The sequence below is a fragment of the Oryx dammah genome, unplaced genomic scaffold, assembly GCF_014754425.2.
Source record: "Oryx dammah isolate SB20612 unplaced genomic scaffold, SCBI_Odam_1.1 HiC_scaffold_8, whole genome shotgun sequence".
Lineage (NCBI taxonomy): Eukaryota > Metazoa > Chordata > Mammalia > Artiodactyla > Bovidae > Oryx > Oryx dammah.
In genome coordinates, this window is record NW_024070192.1 from 6,763,453 (window position 1) to 6,783,965 (window position 20,513).

Consider the following 20,513-nt stretch of genomic DNA (forward strand, 5'->3'; position numbering starts at 1 on the left):
CAACCAAGGCAGCCAAATAAAAGAAGCCCTACAAATCCTAAGGAGGATAAATAAGAACACACATCAAACTCCAGGAGATAGTGAAGGACCAGGAAGCCTGGCGTGCTGCAGTCCACGGGATCACAAAGAGTCGAACACGACTTAGCAACTGAACAAAAATATAGAAATAACAAAATGAAATGAAAACAAATTTGGAGAAAATCTTACAAGTCACCAGAAACGGAGAGAAAGTTTACCTTCAAAGAAGCGGCAATAAGACTGACAGTCAACTTCTCAACAGTAAAATATAAACCAGAAGACAGTGGAGGGGACTTCCCTGGCAGCACAGTGGTTAAGACTCCATTCTTCCAATGCAGTGGGGAAAGGTTTGATCCCTGGTGGGGGAACTAAGATCCCATATTCTGTGCAGCATGGCCAAAAAATAAGTAACAATAAAAATAATTTTTTTAAAAAAGATAGTGGAATTAAATCTCCAAAATACTAAAAAGAAAATAGCTGCCAATTTAAAATTACCAAGAGAAAATATTCTTCAGCAGTAAAGAGGAGGACTTCACTGGTCCAGTGGCTAAGACACTCCCAAGGCAGAGGGCCCAGTTTCAATCCCTGGTCAGGGAACTAGATCCCATGTGCCAAAACTAAGATCTGGAGCAGTCAAATAAATATAATTTTTTTTTTTTTAAGTAACATATTGGGACTTCCCTGGTGGTCCAGTGATTTAAGACTCAGTGCTTCCACTGCCGGGGACACAGGCTCCATCCTTGGTCGGGGAACTAAGATCCTGCATGCTGCATGGTGAGGCCCAAAAAACAGAAAGAGTGACATACTGCAAACTTTTCAGGGCGTGTATCTTCTGGGGTGAGAAGGCTGGGTAAACAAACACTGACAAGAAGCTATCGCAGTGATGAGACTCTCTCCTAAGCTTCAGTCATCTTTTCCTTCTGAGGATCAGAACCACAGTGGAAAGCAACAATCTTGAGCATCACCAATCGGATAACGTTTGGCTCACTCAACTTCAAACCAGGAATGAGCCTTGAGATCTCTTCTACAACAACCCTGTGGATTCACCAGAGAACCAAGGTCCCAAGAGATGAAACAACTTGCCCAAGATCTCACTGCCACTTAGTTACCACTTTCCTTCTCTGCTTAGTGAACTGAGTCCCCCACGTCCACTGCAAGGGGCCCTGGGTGCAGCAGTGACTCTGTCTCCTGCCTGGAATGAAGGTTCCGGAGCAAAGAGTATCCTGGGCGGGCAGGACCCCTCACCATGCAGCATGTCCGGTGGCACCTCTTTCTTTTTTTCTGAAGTAAATTTTCCTGGAAAATATGAAAAGTCGATTTCCACGTGCACATGTGCGTGTGTGCTAAGTTGCTTCAGCCGTGCCCTACTCTTCGCGACGCCATGGGCTGTAGCCTGCCAGGCTCCTCTGTTCATGGGATTCTCCAGGCAAGAATACTGGAGTGGGCATCCATTCCCTTCTCCAGGGGATCTTCCCCACCCAAGGATCCACCTCAAGTCTCCTGCTTGGCAGGCGAGTTCTTTACCACTAGTGCCACTGAGAAGCCCTTCCATGTACTACCTTGTCCTTCCCCCCACCCCGCCCCTCAAAAAAGCATTATTCAAACTCTAGGAGGCATTTGCCATCAATTTCTATGATGATGAAGAGATTTAAAAATCCTTATAATCCTATAAAGACATTCAGGAAGAAGATAAATATATATGGTTAACTGAGGCACACAACATTGTTAATAATCAAGTGTGTACTTTTTTTGAATTAACTGGAATACCATGTTTTACTATTTACTTATCTTCCTGTCTTCCTTTATTTGAGTCTGTTTTGCCCTGCTGACATCACAAGCAGAAGGCTGGGGCTGGTCATGCTTGAATTGTGACATCAGAAGCAAACCTGTGGACAGTCTCAAGGAGGGGCTCCAACTCGATAGGGGACCACGCAACAGCAGCCAAAGGGAAAGGTGAGAAGGTGGTCATCCAACCTCGGGGGATGTAAAGGGCTGGGGTCGGGGCACACTGGGCTGGGAGACCTCCCGGCAGCTGGTGACCGGGGGGCGAGGCCCCCGCCCCAACGCGGGCCTAAGCACCCAGGTGTTCTCTTCCCTCCATCCACAGGGCAGCAAGCCTCTGGCTCTCCTTGACATGCAGAGAGTTTCACGTAAGTACTTGTGCGCTAACCTTTCTCCCAAAGTGCCAGGGAAACGGCTCGTTTCCCTTGTCACCATGTGACTTCTTCCTGCCTACCCACCTTCTTGTCCAAGATTTGTTCCAGGAATTCGGACAGGGACAAAAACACAAGCCTCAGTTTATGCCCCTGTGTGGGTTGACCAATGGCAGAGTCCCGGTACCCCATGGGCAGACCAGCTGCTTCCAACAAAAGAAAAAGGGTCCCCCTCAAAGGCCCCTCAAATCCCGCCCTGGCTTCAACCTGGCTTTGCCCCATCTTCCCAGGGCCAGTCCAGGACCAAGCTCCAGCCCTGCAGCCCACCGCCAAGCTCTCAGGAGCTCCCCAAGGCCAGTTCCTGATGAATGACAGCAGTCTCTGCATGCTGGAGGACCAAGTCCTCTGTCCTGTTTGCCTGGAGGTGTTCCGCAACCCAGTCACCACGGCCTGCGGGCACAACTTCTGCATGAGCTGCCTCCAGGGTTTCTGGGACTACCAGGCCACCATGGGCGAGCCCCTCTACTGCCCACAGTGCCGGGAGAGCTTCCCCACGCGGCCTCGCCTCTGCAAGAACGTCATCCTGGAGGAGATGGTGACCTGCTTCACCCAGGCCAAGGGCCAGACCTTGGGGTCCTCACGGAGCCTGGCCGGGCCCAAGGATGTGCCCTGCGACTTCTGTGCCCCTGAGAAGCTCAAGTCCGTCAAGTCGTGCTTGCAGTGCATGGCCTCCCTGTGCGAGAAGCACCTGCGCAGCCACTTAGAGGACCAGGTGTTCCACGGGCACCAGCTGCTGGAGCCCGTGTGGGACCTCAAGAGCCGGCTGTGCCGCAAGCACCGCAAGCTCCGGCGGCTGTACTGCCGCACCGAGGGCTGCTGCGTGTGTGGGGCCTGCCTGTTGGAGGAGCACAAGAACCACGACACCATCCCGCTGGAGGAGGAGCGAGCGCGCAAGGAGGTGGGGTGGGAGTGGGTGGATGGGGAGGGGAAAGGGAGGGGTGGGGGAGGGGAGGGTGGATGGGGAGAGGGTAAATGGGGGAGGGGAGGCCGAGGAGCAAGAGGACTCTGTGTTCCAGGCACAGCTTTCTGGGAAGGAAAGGATTGTAGCCCTTAAAGTGTCCTTAGTCTCTCAGTCATGTCTGACTCTCTGCAACCCCATAGACTGGCTGCCATGCTCCTCCGTCCGTGGGGTTCTCCAGGCAAGAACACCGGAGTGGGTTGCCATTTCCTTCTCCAGCCATTAAAATGATGCTCGGAATTCCCTGGTAGCTCAGTCGGTTAAAAAAAAAAAAAAATGCCTGCAGTGCAGGAGACCTGGATTCGATTCCTGAGTCAGGCAGATCCCCTGGAGAACGAAATGACAACCCACTCCAGTACTCTTGCTTGGAAAATCCCATGGACAGAGAAGCCCGGCAGTCTACATAGTCCATGGGGTCGAAAAGAGCTGGACACCACTTGGTGACTAAAGCACCCAAAGTGATTCTCACAAGGGTCCTGGCAAGACATGAAAAAGCACCACCAGACGGATTGAATAAGGGTCCAGGACTTCCCTGGCAGTCCAGTGGTTAAGACTCTGCTTCCACTTAGGGGAGCACGGGTTTATCCCTAGTGGGGGAAGATCCCTCGTGCGGTGCACTGCAATCAAAAAAAAAAAAAAAAATCAATAAAATGGTTAGTTCTTTATTTTAAAAAAAAAGGATCCAAAGTTATATGTGATGAATCCTATTTAAAAGGTTTTTTGCACAGAAAAAGGAATGGCTGAAAGGTAACATATCCAAGTACAAACATGTCAGGTTGGGTGAATCCCTTCCTTAAATTAGGTTTTCTCCATCTGGATTGCTTTCTTTGATGGAGTGCTTATATTTGAAACATTCTAGCAAGCATATTCTAGAACTGTGCTATTCCAGCATAGCCACCTGCAAGAAAGCTTGGGCCAGAATGTTAGCCGCCTCACCCCACTGTTTAGTTCAGCTGACACTTTTTTCACAGCAGGACCTTCTCAACAAAGGGAGAGATGTGTTGATTTACAGCCTGGCACAAGCTGCTGCTTTTGTTGCGAGTCAGCAACAGTTCACAGACAGGTGCCTGGTACCCACTGTCCTACGGTAGCTTGTGAATCTTGACAGCGCCCGCCCCGGGGACATGCTTGCGCTCAGAGGCTCAGTCCTGTCTAACTCTGCGACCCCATGGACTGCAGCCTGTCAGACTCCACTGTCCTTGGAATTTTTCAGACAAGAACACTGGAGTGGGTTGCCACTTCCTCCTCCAAGGGATTTTCCGGACCCAGGGATCAAACCCGCATCTCCTGAGTGTCTCCTTGTACAGATTCCTTACCGCTGAGCCTCTGGGGTAGCTGAGACTAAAGGCTTATGTGGAAGGACTTGGGGACACAGTTCTGCCTGGACCTGGCGGCTCTGCCCCAGGGAGCCAAGGGCTCCGCATCTGATCGACCCCTGCTTGCCCCACTGCCCCCCGCCCAGGCTTCTCAAATCACCAAACCCCTCCATAGCTGCTGCTTGTGATCTGAACCCTATGGTCATCATCTGTCAGAAGCAGAGTACCTGATCCCTAAGAATGGGGAGTCTCTCAGGGAATGAGAGAACAGGAGCAGAGTGGCCCTGAGGGACTTCCCTGATGGTCCAGTGGTTAGGACTCTGCACTTCCATTTCAGGGGGCACAGGTTCGATCCCTAGTTGGGGAACTAAGATCCTACATATGTTGCAGCCAAAAAAAGATAGAGCGGTGTCCCTGGGTCATCTACCCTTCAGCCCTACCCATCCTCATTCAGACCTCTTAAGAACATAAAAGGTGGGACTTCCCTAGTGGCCCAGTGGTTAAGAATTTGCCCTGCAATGGAGGGAACACAGGTTCAATCCCTGGTAGGGGAACGAAGATCCCACATGACCCAGGTAGAGAGTCCATGTACTGAAAGGAAAGATCTGTGTGCTGCAGCTAAGGCCTGATGCAGCTAAATAAGGGTTTTTTTTTTTAAGAGGTGTGTTTCTTCTGAGCTCTGACATGGGACTGCACAGAGGGCTTCTGCTACGGCACCTCTCTGAATCACCGGCCCTCTCCTCTTCCACCTCACCCTCTCACCCCAGGTCGAAGTTCGGAAGGTCCAGGCCAACGTGGAGAACCAGATGTTGATCATCACCTCTGACAGCCGAAAGCACCGGGGCCAGGTGGCTTTTCTCTCGGTAAGCTTGGCCCATCGCCACCTCCAGCCCAGGTGGGGATGGCATTGGCGTCTTTGGAAAAATACATATTTAATTACAGATATAGAGAGAGATTAGAAATGGATAGTGCAGTAGGAGAATTAGTGGAGAAGAGAGGCTGAATTTCAGTCAGAGAAACGGGAGCAAGAAAGAAGTGACATGGTGGAATCAGTCTTTCCGGAAACTGATCCGATTTCTTTATTTTTGGGTTTGCTTATATACCTTTTGTTACACATAGGGATGAATACAGAGTCACGTGGGGGTCTTAGGGATATTACATCATCTTCTGGCCATGAGTGAGACCTGCTGACATTCTATGATCCTTTCTTTCTGATAACCAAAAACGTCATTTCTTCCAAGGGTGTTTTTTCTTAAACCAGGCACCACCCTCCAGATAAAGTTGCATTCCTATAGGGTGAGGGTGTAGTGAGTTACAATCAAGAAAGGAATTTATTTAACCCAAGGTTAACAGGATTAATCTTAAAGGTTAATACTTATTTCTCCTATATGTTTAAAGGTTAATACTTATTTCTCCTATATGTTAGTTATATTCATTATACGGGCAGGGAATATGGAGATTTAGCAGCAAACATCAGCCCAACAAATGAAAATCCTTTTACCAATGCTCCCCTTAAGATCTATTTAGTCTTAAGATAGCGATAAAGTGACATTTTTACATAACAAAGACACAGTGATTTATAACAAAGCACAGTGATCTATTACAAAAGAGAAAATTCATTAACTCAAAAAGTCTAGTATTGCTAACATCAAAAACTACTATATTTCCTTTTCTATATTCCAAATACATTGATTAATATATTCCTAGATGCCTAAGGATGTGGAGGCCTGGTGGCAATCATTGATTCAACAATGAGAAAAGCCCTATGCTAATTAAGACTCTCAAAATACTCCAAAACTCTCTGTGCTGTTTATGGTTAAGAGGTAGTAAACAATCATGTGCCAGGAGTATGCATAATCCTGTCACACAAGCTGGTCTGTCAGCAGAGAGGTTTGACCTGAGACATCCTTGTCCCACCCAGAGCAGGGAATTAGCAGCAGTCATTGACACAATAAATGAAAAACCCTTCACCAATATAATTCCTAACCAACTCACTATACTGATAATTTCTAACTCCCCAAAAGAATTTGCCTTTTGTAAGTCTAAAACATCTCGTGCCTCTGAGATTGGGAGGCTGTAAACAATCACATGCGGCCGGACAAACCTATACAGGTGGGCTAGATAACCTTCAGAGGAGTCCGAAAGCTGAAATATTCTTGTCACACCCAGGAATTTTTATTGCCTTGGAGCTGTAAGTTAACTCCCTCTCCAAGAGAAACGGTTATGGGGGAGAGCCCCCCCTAAAGTCAGAGGTGTAGGCGAGAGCATAAAACAGACTCTGGTTTTGGGGTAGATGCTTGAGAACAGGGGGTTTCCTGAGGCTTGATCACGCCTTTGCGTATGCCAAGCCTCCTTCCTCATGACCTTTGCCATGCGCGGAGTTCCTCACGCTGGCCCCCAACATGAGGGGGCCTCTCAAGGGCTTGGAGTGGACGCTGTGGGACTAGGCAAACAGAGAGGTGATGCCTCGGCCAGCTCTATGCCCTGACAAGGAGGGTAAGGAGGTGGGGCCCTCGGCCAGCTCTGGGCCTTGACAAGCCGGGTAAGGAGCTGGGGCTCAAAGACACCTCTCTGCCCCTCCGCCCCTGCCCCAGAAATTGATCCAGACGACTCGGGATGAGGTGAACGCCTGCTTCTCAGAGATCATCCAGGAGATCAAAGAGATGCAGATGAAGGTGCTGGATTTCGTGGAGAAAGAGGAGGCCACCGCCCTGGGGAAGCTGGGCGGCTCCATCCAGCAGAGTCACAACCGGCTCCTGAAGCTGGAGGGGGACAGCATCTGGCTCCGCAGCCTGCTCGCCAACCGCAGCGACCAGCAGTTTCTGCAGGCAAGGCCCCTCCCTACCCCCACTGCCCAGGCCCATCGCAACGTCCACTGGACTGCAGGGACTTTGACAGCCCTAACTCAGATGTCCAAAAAGCCAGGAGGAGGGGAGAAAGCTGTCCGGGTTTGAACATGGGCAGCTTTCCCGCCTGCCTCCTGGTTCGGAGGAACTGCTAAGCCCGTGGCCCTTGCTTGGGGCCTGGCTAACAAGTGGTACTGCCAGCCCCTCCCTGCCTGCAGGAGTTGCCCAGGCTGAAGCACTTCCCTGCCTGCGTGGAGCCCCTGATGGGCACCAACTGCGAGGAGAAGCAGAGCTTCCTCCAGCTGCCAGAGACCTTGGCGGAGCTCCGGACCCGACTGGTGGACATGGGTCTCAGCTTCATCAACCAGCTCCTCCTGAAGGGTTAGTTAGAACCTGCTTGCCTGGGGCGACTGGAGACCCACCTGCCTTCTGGGGATGGGCTGCTCCGAGGGCAGCGGTTGGGATTCCAGGCACTTGTAAGAAAGCTGGGCCTGTCTGTGTGTACCTTGTCCGGGTGACTCAACCTCCTGAAAGCCCATGCCTCTCTCTGGAAGGGCACTGGGCTGTGAAAGTGTCCTCAGCAAAGCCCCTCTGTCTTCCCCAGGCATTAAGATGAACTCCTATGAGGTGCTGCCCCCGGATGTGGACAGGAAAATACTTCTCAAGTGTGAGTCCTCAGTCTTGGGGTCCAGCCCCAAGGTTGGGAAGGAAAGGAACAGGGCCCTTGGTTGCCCGACTGACCCAGCCCCACCTCCATGCAGGCCAGGGCTCCAGAAAGATGCCAGGTCTCTCCTGCCCTGACCTTGTACTCTGGACTAGACACCTCAGAAGGCCTGTGACTCCACGGCCCTGAGAGGAAGGGGAGAAGGCTGTCCTGTCCCACGGCCATGGGTGGCAGGGCCTCCACCAACACCCAGAGGCCAGCTCTGCAGTCCTCTGTGGCCCTGATGTGGCTCAGGCTCTGCCCTCAGCTGGGTGCCTGCCGACCTCCCCTGGACTTTAGCCAAGCCAGCTTGGATGACCCTTCTACAGTCAGGCTCCCTTTTCAGTTAATGTCCGTGCAGCCCCTCTCCCAGGCTGGGTGAGGGACCAAGTGACTCTCTAAGAAATCATTGCTGATGTCTCTTGAGGTCTCCAGGGTCACAGCTGATAAACCCTCTAATGACCCCTTCTGAGTGACCTCCTCCAGGAGCCCCTGACGCTCCCTCAGTCCCACCCAGTCTTGTGTCCTGCACAAACTGAAAATGGGGTCCTGTTAAGGTTTGGTGGAGGGGAGGGCAGATAGGGGGACTCTTGGTTGTCCACCTCTCTAGGAAGGCAGGCCTTTGGACAGCACCCAGCCAGAGTTGAAGACTTAGGGGAATGGAGGGGCCACTCCTGGGAGCTGGGGGTGGAAGCACTTGGTGACTTTTGTGCCAAAGCTGTGAGCTTTGGCCCTCCCCTCTCTAGCCCTCCAGCGCTCTGCTCCCTAGCCCGTGGACCCTAGCCCCCTTTTCCATACCCCCTCGGCCCAGGTTACTGCAACCTGAACTTCGACCCCACCACAGCCAGCGAGGAGCTCTTCCTGTTCAAGGAGACCCACTCGGTGCTGAACCTGGGCATCCTCCTGGAGCCCTTCGCGGCCAGCGGCCCCTTCCCGGGCTTCAAGCAGTGGCCGCAGGTGCTGTGCTCGCGGGGGCTGGCCGAGGGCCGCCACTACTGGGAGGCCGACGTGTCCAACTCGTGGGTGTGCCTGGGCGTCACCTACCGTCGCAGCCCCCCACTCGGCGGCCGCCCGCGCCGCAACATCGTCTATCTGCTGGGCCGCAATCCCTACTCGTGGTGCCTGGAGTGGGACTCGCTCAAGTTCTCCGTGTGGCACAACAACACGCAGACGGTGCTGCACGGTGGCTACCACCGCACGCTCGGCGTGATGCTCGACTGCGCTGCGGGTTGCCTCTCCTTCTACAGCGTGGCGGGCAGCGTGAGCCTCCTCTACCGCTTCCTCGCCTCCTTCCTGGAGCCGCTCTACCCCGCCGTCATGGTCAGCAGCGGCGCCTCGGTCACGCTCAAGCAGCGCCCCTCCGAGGCCTAGGCCAATAAAGCTGGACTCGAGCGCTGGCTGCGCCCGAGGGGAGGGGCGCGCCGGGGAGGGTGGCCGGCCCCGCGGGGTCCCCTGGCCCGGGGGTGGAGGGGCGGGCGGTGAACCCGCCTACCGACCCCGCTGCCTGGATTTCACCAGCGACGACCACCCAGGGGTCCCGGGAGGTCCTGGGGATCCCCGAAAACAGGCCGATCCTCCCGTCCCCATTGTCACGGGAGAAGGGGCTCTGAACCAGGCTGGCGATCCCACTGGGACTGGGGACAGTCCGGTGGCCTCCAGAGGGGGAATTCCTGACCAGGATGCTCGGCCTCCCCCACCCCGTGAGCTCCCAAGCCCCGTCAGAGGGTCTCAGGTTGCCCAGGAGTGGGCGGGGCTCCTCCCCGCAGATGACTCCTCCCCCGCAGGTGGCCAGAGGGAGAGTTGGCACCTGACCCACGGGGGTAGAGGTGTTCTGAGTTACTGGCTTGACTGGAGGCTAGGAAGTTAAGCCGGGGAATCATGACTGTGTCAGACCTCCCTCCCCAAAAGGCTGAGGGCCTCGGTCCAGACGGGGCTGGGGCCCCCATTCCTCTGCCCAGCAAGAGTTTTTCTCACATGGCTGGTGTTTTGCAGCTGAGGAGCATGTGGAACTGAAGCTCTCCGGGTGGGTGGGTGCCTGGAAGCTGCTCTCCCCGCCCCCCAGCCTTAAGCCCACCGCACACAGCTCCCCTGGGTAGCACTGTCCGGAAGCCAAGGGGCTTCATTCACATCCAGGTCTCTTCCATCTGACCTGCCCAGCCAAGCCAGACCGTGTGGAAGTCACAGGGAGAGGCTGGGCCCTGCCCTCCGACCACGGCAGCTGTGTGACCGGGGACTCAGTCCCTTTAGGGAAGCGGCCTGGACATTTCCAGCCTCGACCAGTCACTTGTTCCTGTGGTTTCTCATGCGGTGGGACCCCAGGAGGGTTAATGATTGGCTCAGAAGAGGAAATGAGACAGTCACGGGGGAGAAAACTCCCTGGGGCAACGTGGTCCAGAACCAGGGTGTGCCTGAATTCCATCCCCACCTGGCTTGTCGCCAGAGACGGAGTGACCTTTGTTTCTCACTCTGGGGCCTGGCAGGGTGGCCGATTGGCAGGTGGAAGGTGCGCTCGGATGGCCTCACAGAGCAGGGCACCCTGTGGCTGCTCTGACCCTGGGCTGTGGTTCTATTGACCTTCCTCCCTGGAGGCTCCAGTCAGCACCAGTCCAGTAACTTCCATTCCTCACCAGTGCTATTGGTGTGGATGGGTAGAAATGAAACGTAAACGTTTTCCCTTTTGGGGGAAAGCTTGCATGCCAAAATGCTTAAATCTTGCCTCCGCACTCCCCCAAATCAGTCCATGGACTGAGGTCAGGAAAGGCTGAGGGGGACTTCCCTGGCGGTCCGGTGGCTAAGACTCTGAGCTCCCAGTGCAGGGGGCCCAGGTTCGACCCCTGGTCGGGGAACTAGAACCCATGTGCAGCAACTAAAGATTCCGTGATGAAGATCAAAGGTGCTGCAACTAGGGCCTGTCGCAGCCAGATAAAAATTTTTTAAATGCTGAGAAGGTAAAAAGTGTGACCCAAGGAGACACAAGAGCCAGCTCCACGGATATGAGTCCTTCCCCACGGGGGAGCCGATGGAGGGGCCTCCCTCACCAGCTCCTCCAGGCTCTGAAGGAGCCTTCACGTGGTGTGTGATGCTGGAGCCTGATACCCTCAGGCACACGCTGGTGTGAAACCCACATCAAAGGCATGTTACTTGTCCCCTTAAACAGTTCCCCAAGTTCGTAAGCCCCTGGGGATCCACAATAGTAGTCCTAGTGTGTGTGGGGGGGGGTCATCAGATGCTCGCCAGTATTTCAGAAAGCCAAACAGCAAGCCTGCCTGCGTGTCAGTGAGGCTGATTAAGAAACCAAAATGTTGGGGTTCTTGGCTCAGCATTTGCCTCCTGGATGAATATATCATAGCGGATGATTCAGGGTGCAGGATCAGCCAGAGCGCTTCCATAATCCACATGGGTGAGCCCTGGCCTTGGCCTTTCCCCGTGAAGAGTCTTCTTATGCCTTCCTGCTCCTGCCTTAACACAACGAATGTTTTTTTTAATGCAAATCCAAACAGACTGTAAATTAATCTTCCCAAGTGTTATTTCACTTAAAAAATTCCTGTGTCATTTCTCACAAGAAGATTATGTTCTTATATTACTTGGGCAACTTTTAAAATATATATATTTTGCATATTTGGTAAAAGTAATTTTGCTTTTATTTAACAAACATGTAATGCCTACTGCACACCAGGGGCCCTGTTCATAGCAAATGGAATGTTGATAGCAAAACTGAGCTCATTTAATTCTAATAACAACCCCCACCCTCCGCAGGAGGAAACTGAGGATAAGAAGTGCCTTGTTCAAGATCACGAAGGCACATGAATTGCGGAGCCAGATTCAAACCCAGACAGTCTGCTTATTCAAGCACGATGCTACACCACCCCTCTAATAGCACATTCATTGTAGAAATTTTACAAAATATAGAAATGCAAAAGAAAATAAAATATTCCGGGGCTTCTCTGTTGGCTTAGTAGTAAAGAATTTGCCTGCCAACACAAGGAACCCGGCCGGGTTCCATCCCTGGTTGGGAAAACGTTGCATTCCAAGGGACAGCTAAGCCATGCACCACAACTACTGAGCCCAAGCACTCCAGGGCGCGTGAGCTGCAACTACTGAGCCCGCTCACACTAGAGGCCATGTTCTGCAATAAAAGAATTCACCACAATGAGAAACCCTTGCCCCACAACCAGACAGTAAACCCATCCCCGCCCCGCCCCATTCTCCACAACTAGAGAAAGCCCGAGCACAGCAACGAAGACCCAGCACAGCCAAAGATAATTTTTTTTTTTTAAAGAAGATATTCCTACCATAATCCTTACCACCTCTCTGCAGAGGTAACCTCTCCTGGAGAATTTCCTGGCAGTCTTCTTTTGTTATAAAGATGTAGATGTTGTAGCTAGAAGACACAACTATCATGCATTTTCCAAAGTTACTTTCAAAACGTAACATGACATAATGTTACATCCTACACATCTGTCCTACAGCTTTGTTTTATCTTTAACTCCTTCCCTGATTCCCTCTAGAGGTAGGTGGCAAGTGGCAGCCCAGCCGAAGTCAAAGATGTTGCTTCCTGGATGTTACTGAGAGTTTGACCCAAACTCATGGGGTGGGAGGGTGAAAGGATGGAGCTGAAGGACCCCTGGTAGCAGCAAAAGTTTCTGTCCATTTGTCATCCCATTGCACAGGTGAGGACAGAGCAGGAAGCAGGACCACCCGGCAGGAGCCTCAAGGAGGAGTCTTAACTCTTCCCTCCCCCACGAGAGGGTGTGCGCAGGCTGGAGGTGGAAGGGAGGGGACATTTTGTGGGAGCCTCTGGCAGAGGCCCTGCCTGTAATGCAGTAGCTACCGGAGGGCTGTCAGGAGCATCTCCCCTAAGCCCGCATAAGCACAAACCCTACAGTTTTCCTCCATAAGAAAGGCAATCTGTTGGGGACCTGGACCGGGTCCCACCAGCTCTACAGAGGTACACCGGGCTTCCCTGGTGGCTCAGTGGTAAAGAATCCACCTGCCAATGCAGGAGACACAGTTTCGATCCCTGGTCAGGGAAGATCCCACATGCCACGGAGCAACTAAACCCATCCGTCACAACTATTGAGCCTGCACTCTAGAACCTGGGAAACCAAACTACTGAAGCCTGCCAGCCTAGAACCCATGCTCCACAGGAGAAGCCACCACAATGCGAATCCCATGCATGACAAAAAGTAGCCCTCGCTCGCCATAACTAGGGAAAGCCCACGCAGCAACGGAGGCCCAGCACAGCCAAACATAAATAAATAAAACAGAAAAATAAAAAATAAAGAGGTAAACCATCTCCAGCCTTCCCTGCTGACCCAATCCCATCCCACTCCCACCCCAGCTCCTTGCCTCAAACATCAGTGTCCAGTAGTTCTCACGGACTGCGTCACCAGCCGCACTCCATTCTACTCTTCAACTCGACTCACCTCCCGCCCTTTGCCCCTGCCATCCCCTCTGCTGGGAGCATGCTTCCACCCTCACCCCCACCTTATTCTTCCTCCTCATTACTTCTTCTTTTTTTTTTTTTTGGCTAAGCCCTACAGCATGTGGGATCTTGGTTCTGCAATGAGGAAGTCCCTCAAATGAGTCTTAAGGACTAAGGAGGAGAAAGTAACAAGCAATGAGAAGGAGGGACTTCTCTGGTGGTCCATTGGCTAAGACTTTGAGCTCTTAATGCAGAGGACCCAGGTTCCATCCCTGGTCAATGAACCAGATCCCACATGATGCAACTAAAAATCCTGCATTCTGCAGCTAAGACCCAGTGCAGCCAAAAAACAAAAACCCGAGGAAACACTTAAACAAACTTAACTAAGACATGTTTTGCCCCAGGAAGCCACTCGCAAACCCTCTTTTCCCTAAGCCAGGTGGGCTCTCCCCTCTCCTGCCGTCACTTTCTACGTGCATCCCTCGTGGCACCCACCTTGTTTCATGTGGGAATTCTCCATCAGACCAGCTGCATGATAGGTATATCATGTTGGTCTCTCTTGCTTAGCACAAGTAACTCAGTTGTGTCCAGCTCTTTGCGATCCCGTGGACTGTAGCCCGCCAGACTCCTCTGTCCGTGAGATTCTCCAGGCAAGAATACTGGAGTGTACTCCATTCTCCAGGAAATCTTCCTGACCCAGGGATTGAACCTGGGTCTCCTTCACTGCAGGCAGATTCTTTACCATCTGAGCCAGCGCTTAATTGATATTGACGAAGGAACACTTTCAGCGGTCAGAGGGTGGAAGGCCACCTCGATCCTTTCCTGGGTCAGGCTGGGCTGGCTGGGTGCAAGTGGCCTGGCACGGCCGCTCACCTGGTTCCTTTTTCCTTTGCATCCTTTTCTCCATCCTGAAGCCAGGTCCATGTGCCCACTGCATCCAGATAGATGCAAAGGACCTGTGTATTCTTCCCTGGTTTCCATCTCGACCTCCCCTCTAGCCTCAAGATTCTTTGAGGCTGAGGGCCCTCCAGCAGGCATGTGAGGGGAGAGACACAGACCTCTCTGGCCTCTGTTTGCTGATCTGTAGGAAAGCATGGATTGAGATATCACTTGTGTTTTCTGAAGATTAATACAACTCCCAGGGCTTCTCAAATCAGACGGTTGGAAAACATCATGCATTTCAGGTAGAGCCAAGACTAGGATGAAGCCAGTGAGACCCTCGCCAGGGGCTCAGCATTTAAGTGCACACACGTGGGCTCAGACGCTCAGTCGTGTCCGACTCTTTGCAACCCCATGGACTGTAGCCCGCCAGGCTTCTCTGTCTATGAGATTTTCCTGGCAAGAGTATTGGAGTGGGTTCCCATTTCCTTTTCCAGGGGATCTTCCCAACCCAAGGATTGAACCCACGTCGCCTGTATTGGCAGGTGGATTTGTCACGCGAGTGTATGCTCCTCGGCTTTTGTTCCATCACAGCAAAGATTTGGCGTGACGGGCATTAAAGCCCCCTCGGCATGTTGCAGCTCTCAGGTCTTGGACAGACCATGTTATAGCTCTCAGGTCTCAAAAGGACCGTGTGATAGCTCTTAGACAAATCAGTGTTACAGCTCAGTGTTACAGATCTATTTTATTTAGAAGATAGCAGGAAAATCCATCTTCGAGGCATGAGGGCACGTCGATCCAAAGACGCGTAGAGAAGAGCGCCCCAGCGCACGGGAGAGAGAGCAAGAGCGAGCCTTGCCTCCTCTTTGTATATGTCGCCCCCCCCCCACCCCCGGGCCTGTCCTATGTAAATTGGGCCAGCCAGGAGTGTTGTTTGTTTTACCTGAGGTCCCCACTCTGGTCCTCAGACCGTCCTTTGTTCTATTTTCGTGGGCTTTTCCCTTCCTTGTCTTTTATTTTTATTTTTTTAATTTTTTTCCTTCCTTGTCTTTTAGCCACCGCCATTTTGGACTCCTTTTCCCTATTCTACCTACCTAACAGATTCTTTATCACTGAGCCACTTGGGAATCCTTCAGGATTTAAGGGGAGGAGGCAAAAAAACTCAGGAAACAAGATAAATAATATTTAAGGCAATATTTCACCAAATCAAAATTAATGCAAAAATCTATGATGGACAGAATATCAAAATTGTAAATAAAGACTCATCTTTTGGGAATTCCCTAGCAGTCTAGTGGTTAGGACTTTGCTCTTTCACTGCCAAAGGCATGGGTTCAGTCCCTGATAAGGGAACTAGGATCCTGCAAGCTGGGCAGCATGGCCTAGAAGAAGGAAAAGGACGCATTTCTAATGACCTGACCCATTGCTTGTACTACCTGCCACGTACCACTTGCACTAGTCTCAGCCCTGATTCCAACAAAATTTTACTCATGAAACCATTGACCACTCCATTGGTACTTTTTTTTTTTTTAAAGGCTGCTCTGTGTGGCATACGGGATGTTAGTTCCCTGACCAGGGATCGAACGCATTGCTGAATTGAGAGCTCGGAGTCTTAACCACTGGACCACCAGGGAAGTCCCCATTGGGCATACATTACTGGTCTGATTTTCTAAAAATATTACCTTTAAATTATTATTAGATTCTTATGTATGTATTTTAAGAATTATTTTTATATTTATATTTCGGCTGCGCTGGGGCTTCGTTGCTGCACACAGGCTTTCTCTAGTTGCAGCGAGCAGGGGGCTACTCTCTAGTTTCCGTGCATGTTGAGACGGCTTCTCCTGGTGCTCAGCGGAAGCTCCCGGGCTTAGGGGCCCTGCGGCACGTGGGATCTTCCTGGTCCAGGGGTCGAACCTGTGTCCCCTGCATTGGCAAGCAGATTCTTAACCACTGGGTCACCAGGGAAGTTCTTATTATTTATCTTGTTTACTGAGTTTTGCTGGTGTCCCTGTAAATTTTGAATTCCAGGCAAGTGCTTCTTCACTCATCTCACCCCAGACAGGGGTTTCACATGTCCAGAACTTAGTAGCTGGACCAGACGGAGATGGCATGGATGCCAACTGTCCTGTGAGCTCAGAACAATCACGCCCAAGTGCCTACAATGCTCTGTTGTCAGTAATGTGTATGTACACTGATGCTTTAGGTGAGAATCTGAATAAACTGAGAGACAGGCTTTGAGGGGCCTTGTGGCCACACCAGGGGCAGTGGGTGCTGGTGTTAATGGCAGGTTTTGGCTGATGCTGGGCTTCAGGGTCACTGGGGTACACGAGTGAAGGTGCCAGGTTGGATATCTGGGCTGAACATAGAATATGTGGAGGGGTCAGTATAAAGGTGGTGGTGGGAGCTACAGTTGGGGAGTGAGAAGAGGCGAGGAGAGGGTGAAGGTCAGAGCCTGGGGGAACTCTGCCATTCAAAGGTCAAGTGCAGGGACTTCGCTGGTGGCCCGGTGGCTAAGATGCTACACTTCCTATGCAGGGTGCCTGGGTTGGATCCCTGGTCAGGAACCTAGATCTCACGTGCCTCAACTGAAGATCCTGCATGCTGCAACTAAGACCCGGCGCAGCCAAAATAAATAAATGAATAAACACTTTAAAAAAGAAAGAGCTCTTTTTGCCATCTTTCTGGGCTGCCAGAATGGTGCTCACGAATGTCCTAACTGATGCGCTCAAGCATATCAACAATACCAAAAAGGGAAACAAACGCCAGGTGCTTGTTAGGCCGTGCTCCAGAGTCATCGTCGGGCTTCTAATTGTGATAACGAAGCACGGTTACATCGGCGAATTTGACATCATCGATGATCACAGGCTGGGAAAGTTGTCGTGAACCTCACCAGCAGGGTGAATAAGCGTGGAATGATCAGCCCCAGATTTGATGTGCACCTCAAAGATCTAGAAGAATGCAGAATAACCTGCTCCCAGCTCGTTGATTTGTCCTGACACTGTCCTGACAACCTCAGCTGGCATCACGGACCATGAAGAAGCAAGACGAAAATGTACAGGAGGGAAAAAAATCCTTGGATCCTTTTTCTAGGGATGGACTGTATACAAATAAAATGCCTCAGAGGAAAAAAAAAGACAGAGCAGGGACTGCCCTGGTGGCCCAGGGGTTAAGATGCCACGCTTCCAACGCAGGGGGTGTGGGTTCGAACACTGGTCAGGAAACTATGATCCCATGTCCTGTTCAATGCATCCAAACACACAGACAAACAGAAACAAAAGTCAAGAGCAAACACCACAGGTGGCCAGAGACACAAGAGGAAGCCCAGGAGAGAGAGATGTTCCGCAAACCAGAGAAAGAGCTGATTTCAAGGAGGGAGGGACCAGTGTGGTCTGATGCTTCAGGCAGATCAGGACTAGATGTGCTCATTGGATGTGAGCTCATGGGGTGGGAATGGTGAGTGGGGCAGAAGTTTGCCTTAGAGAGCGGAGGGGGAGTGGAGGCGTCAGGCTATGGAGGGGTGGGGGCGGGAGCCCGAGGCGGGTATGAAGAGAAGGAGGGTAGATTTTTGTTCTGGTTTCATTTTAGGAGAGGCTCGAGCTTGTTTGAATGCCAGTCTCACACAACAGCCTGCCTGCATGACGATCTGAAATTTCTCTGCGTAGATCTGTGCCCAGCAGAAATTCTAGATTTAGCAGGAAATGCTAAAAAAAAAAAAAAAAAAAAAGCGCCATAGTTTCCAAGGGAAGAATAAGGGTCAGGGGGCAGGGCAGCCTAGGAACACGAGGGAAGATCCCTCAGAGGAGGTGGACCTGGGGCTGCATCTGGAAGACGGGTGTCTCCATCAAGCCACAAATGCCCACTGGGCACCTGAGCCGTTTTGAATAGAATCTCCCCCAAGTTCATGTCCATGCAGAACCTCAGGATGTGACTTTATCTAGAAACAGGTTTTTGCAGATGTCATTAGTTAAGAGAGGGTCATACAGTAGAGGGCCTCCCACGTGGCGCAATGGTAAAGAACCCACCTGCCAATGCAAGAGACACGGGTTTGATCCCTGGAGAAGGAAATGGCAACCCACTCCGGTATTCTTGCCTGGAGAATCCCATGGACAGAGGAGCCTGGCGGGCTACAGTCCACAGGGTTTCAAAGAGTCGGACACGACTGAGCGCGCACACACACATACTGGAGTAGGGTGGACCCTAATCCAATGCCTAGTGTCCTGATAAAAAGAGAAACCAGAGACATGGAGACATTCAGATACAGAGAGAAGATGGAACAGAGAGGGATGCAGCTGCAAGCCAAGGATGGCAGCAGCCACCAGAATTCGGGAGGGAGGGGTGGGCTGGACTCCCTCTCGAAGCCTTCAGAGGGCGCTGACCCTGCCAAGCATCTTGATCTCAGACCTCTGGCCTCCAGAATGGGGAGAGAATATAGTTCTATTGCCTTGGCCTTCCACCCCCGCCCTGATCCGCCCCCTCAGCCCCTCGTTCGTGGTCCTTTGCATGACAGCCACAGGAAACCAACACAACACCTGCTGAGTGTGTGGCTCGGTGCTCTTCCAGGCGCTGGAGATACCGAAGCAGGCGGCTCCCCCAGGTTCTCAGAAAGCTGCACATATCTGGGGCCACCAGGATGTTCCAGAGGGGGTGTCACTTGGCCTTCATCCTTGCAAGCTGTAGGGGTTATCCAGAGCGATGGGAAAGCAGGGAGATGGGAAAGCAGGGAGGTGGCTGGAGCAAAGGAAGGGATGGGACCGGCCGGTCGCCAGAGGGAACCAGAACAGGCACGTGGTTCTGGCGTGCTCTGGCCATCCCAGAGGGAGGCAGGCCTTCAGGGAAATGGCATGATTTTTTTTTTTGCTTTGCTGCCACACTGCTTGCAGAATCTTTTCTTTGACTGCCCTGGGTCTTAGTTGCATCATGTAGAATCTAGTTCACTGACCAGGGATCAAACCCGGGCTGAATGCATTGGGAGCTTATAGTCTCAACTACTGGACCACCAGGGAAGTCCCCCCAGTTTTTTTTTTTTTTGGCTGTGCTAGGTCTTCGCTGCTATAGGGGTTTTTCTCTCACTGTGCTGTGCGGGGTCTACTCTCTAGACGTGACCGGAGGGCTTCTCGCTGCGGTGGCTTCTCTTGTGACAGCGAGCACAGGCTCTGTGAACGTGGGATCTTCCTGCCCAGGAATCAAACCCGTGTCTCCTGAATTGGCAGGTGGATTCTTTACCACTGAGCCACCAGGGAAGCTTCCCCTTCTCATCCAGTTTTTTTTTTTTTTTTTAACATTTATTTAGATAGTTTTGGCTTCATCGGTCTTCCCTGACCCACACGCAGCATGTGGGATCTTAATTCCCTGACCAGGAATTGAAATCGCGTCCCCTGCATTGCAAGGTAGATTCTTCACCACTGGATCACCAGGGAAGTCCCCACCTAGTTTGTTTTTAAATGGACAGTTTTGAGCGTATCAGGGCAGCCCAGGCAGGGAGAACCATGGGCTCCAGGGCCAGGCTGAGTGGGGCCAAGAGGAAGGGTGTTGGGTGTGAAGTGAGGGCCCAGGGCGTGACATCTGAGTGCAGAAATGCATGTGAGGTGGGAATGGGCGAGGAGGCAAATCCCCAGGGCCAGCCGTCAGGCGTGTGGGCTGGAGTACCGGGATACAAGTGTGCAGAACAGAGCCTGCCAGGGTGCTGGCAGAGTGTCCTGTGAACTCAAAGCCGGCACAGCCTTCCAGTGCAGCCCTGAAAAGTGAGATGCCTTTTTTTTTTTTTAGCTGCAGCACGGGGCATGTGGGATCTTAGTTCCCTGACTAGGGATCAAACCTAGGCTCCCTGTGTTGGAAGCAGAGAGTCTTAACCACTGGGCGGCCAAGGAAGTCCCCAAAGTGGGGAGGGTTTTAGAAGATGATTCTGCCATTTCAGGCAGAGAGGCTGAGGAGAGAGAGCTGTCAAGGCTCAGTGTGTGAGCTGTGTGGGCCTGAAGGGCCCCCAGCTTCAGGAAGAGATAAGACATCTGAGCAAGATCTCAAAGGGAAGAAGCAGTAGAATTAAGCTCAGCTGGATATGAAGATGAAAGCCAAGGGGCAGGAAGGAGGCCCTAGATGGGATGGAGTCAGAGAACAGAGGAAGGGCCTGCTGTGAAGGAAGAGGAAGCTGCTGTGGGCAG

At 52.0% G+C, this 20,513-nt stretch overlaps 1 protein-coding gene and 1 long non-coding RNA gene across 2 annotated transcripts; both read left to right on the top strand.

Moving 5' to 3' along the window:
• Positions 1-1,399: 1,399 nt before the first annotated feature.
• Positions 1,400-9,449, top strand: LOC120866537 (E3 ubiquitin/ISG15 ligase TRIM25-like). Its single transcript, XM_040244315.1, has 8 exons — positions 1,400-1,406; positions 1,980-2,168; positions 2,462-3,129; positions 5,273-5,368; positions 7,100-7,333; positions 7,570-7,732; positions 7,956-8,018; positions 8,866-9,449. The coding sequence occupies exons 1-8, from the start codon at positions 1,400-1,402 to the stop codon at positions 9,423-9,425; spliced, it is 1,980 nt and encodes a 659-aa protein (XP_040100249.1). The 3' UTR covers positions 9,426-9,449.
• An 85-nt stretch (positions 9,450-9,534) lies between these two features.
• LOC120866789 lies at positions 9,535-20,507 on the top strand. Its single transcript, XR_005721738.1, has 3 exons — positions 9,535-11,487; positions 14,433-14,437; positions 20,495-20,507. It is a non-coding gene; the product is annotated as an uncharacterized LOC120866789 (long non-coding RNA).
• Positions 20,508-20,513: the final 6 nt, after the last annotated feature.

Bases quoted from the DNA above. Each gene is read 5' to 3' on its own strand.
- LOC120866537 (XM_040244315.1), top strand. The intron at 2,169-2,461 runs GTAAGTACTTGT...CCATCTTCCCAG, and splicing joins TGACATGCAGAGAGTTTCAC to GGCCAGTCCAGGACCAAGCT. The intron at 7,334-7,569 runs GCAAGGCCCCTC...CCCTGCCTGCAG, and splicing joins GCGACCAGCAGTTTCTGCAG to GAGTTGCCCAGGCTGAAGCA.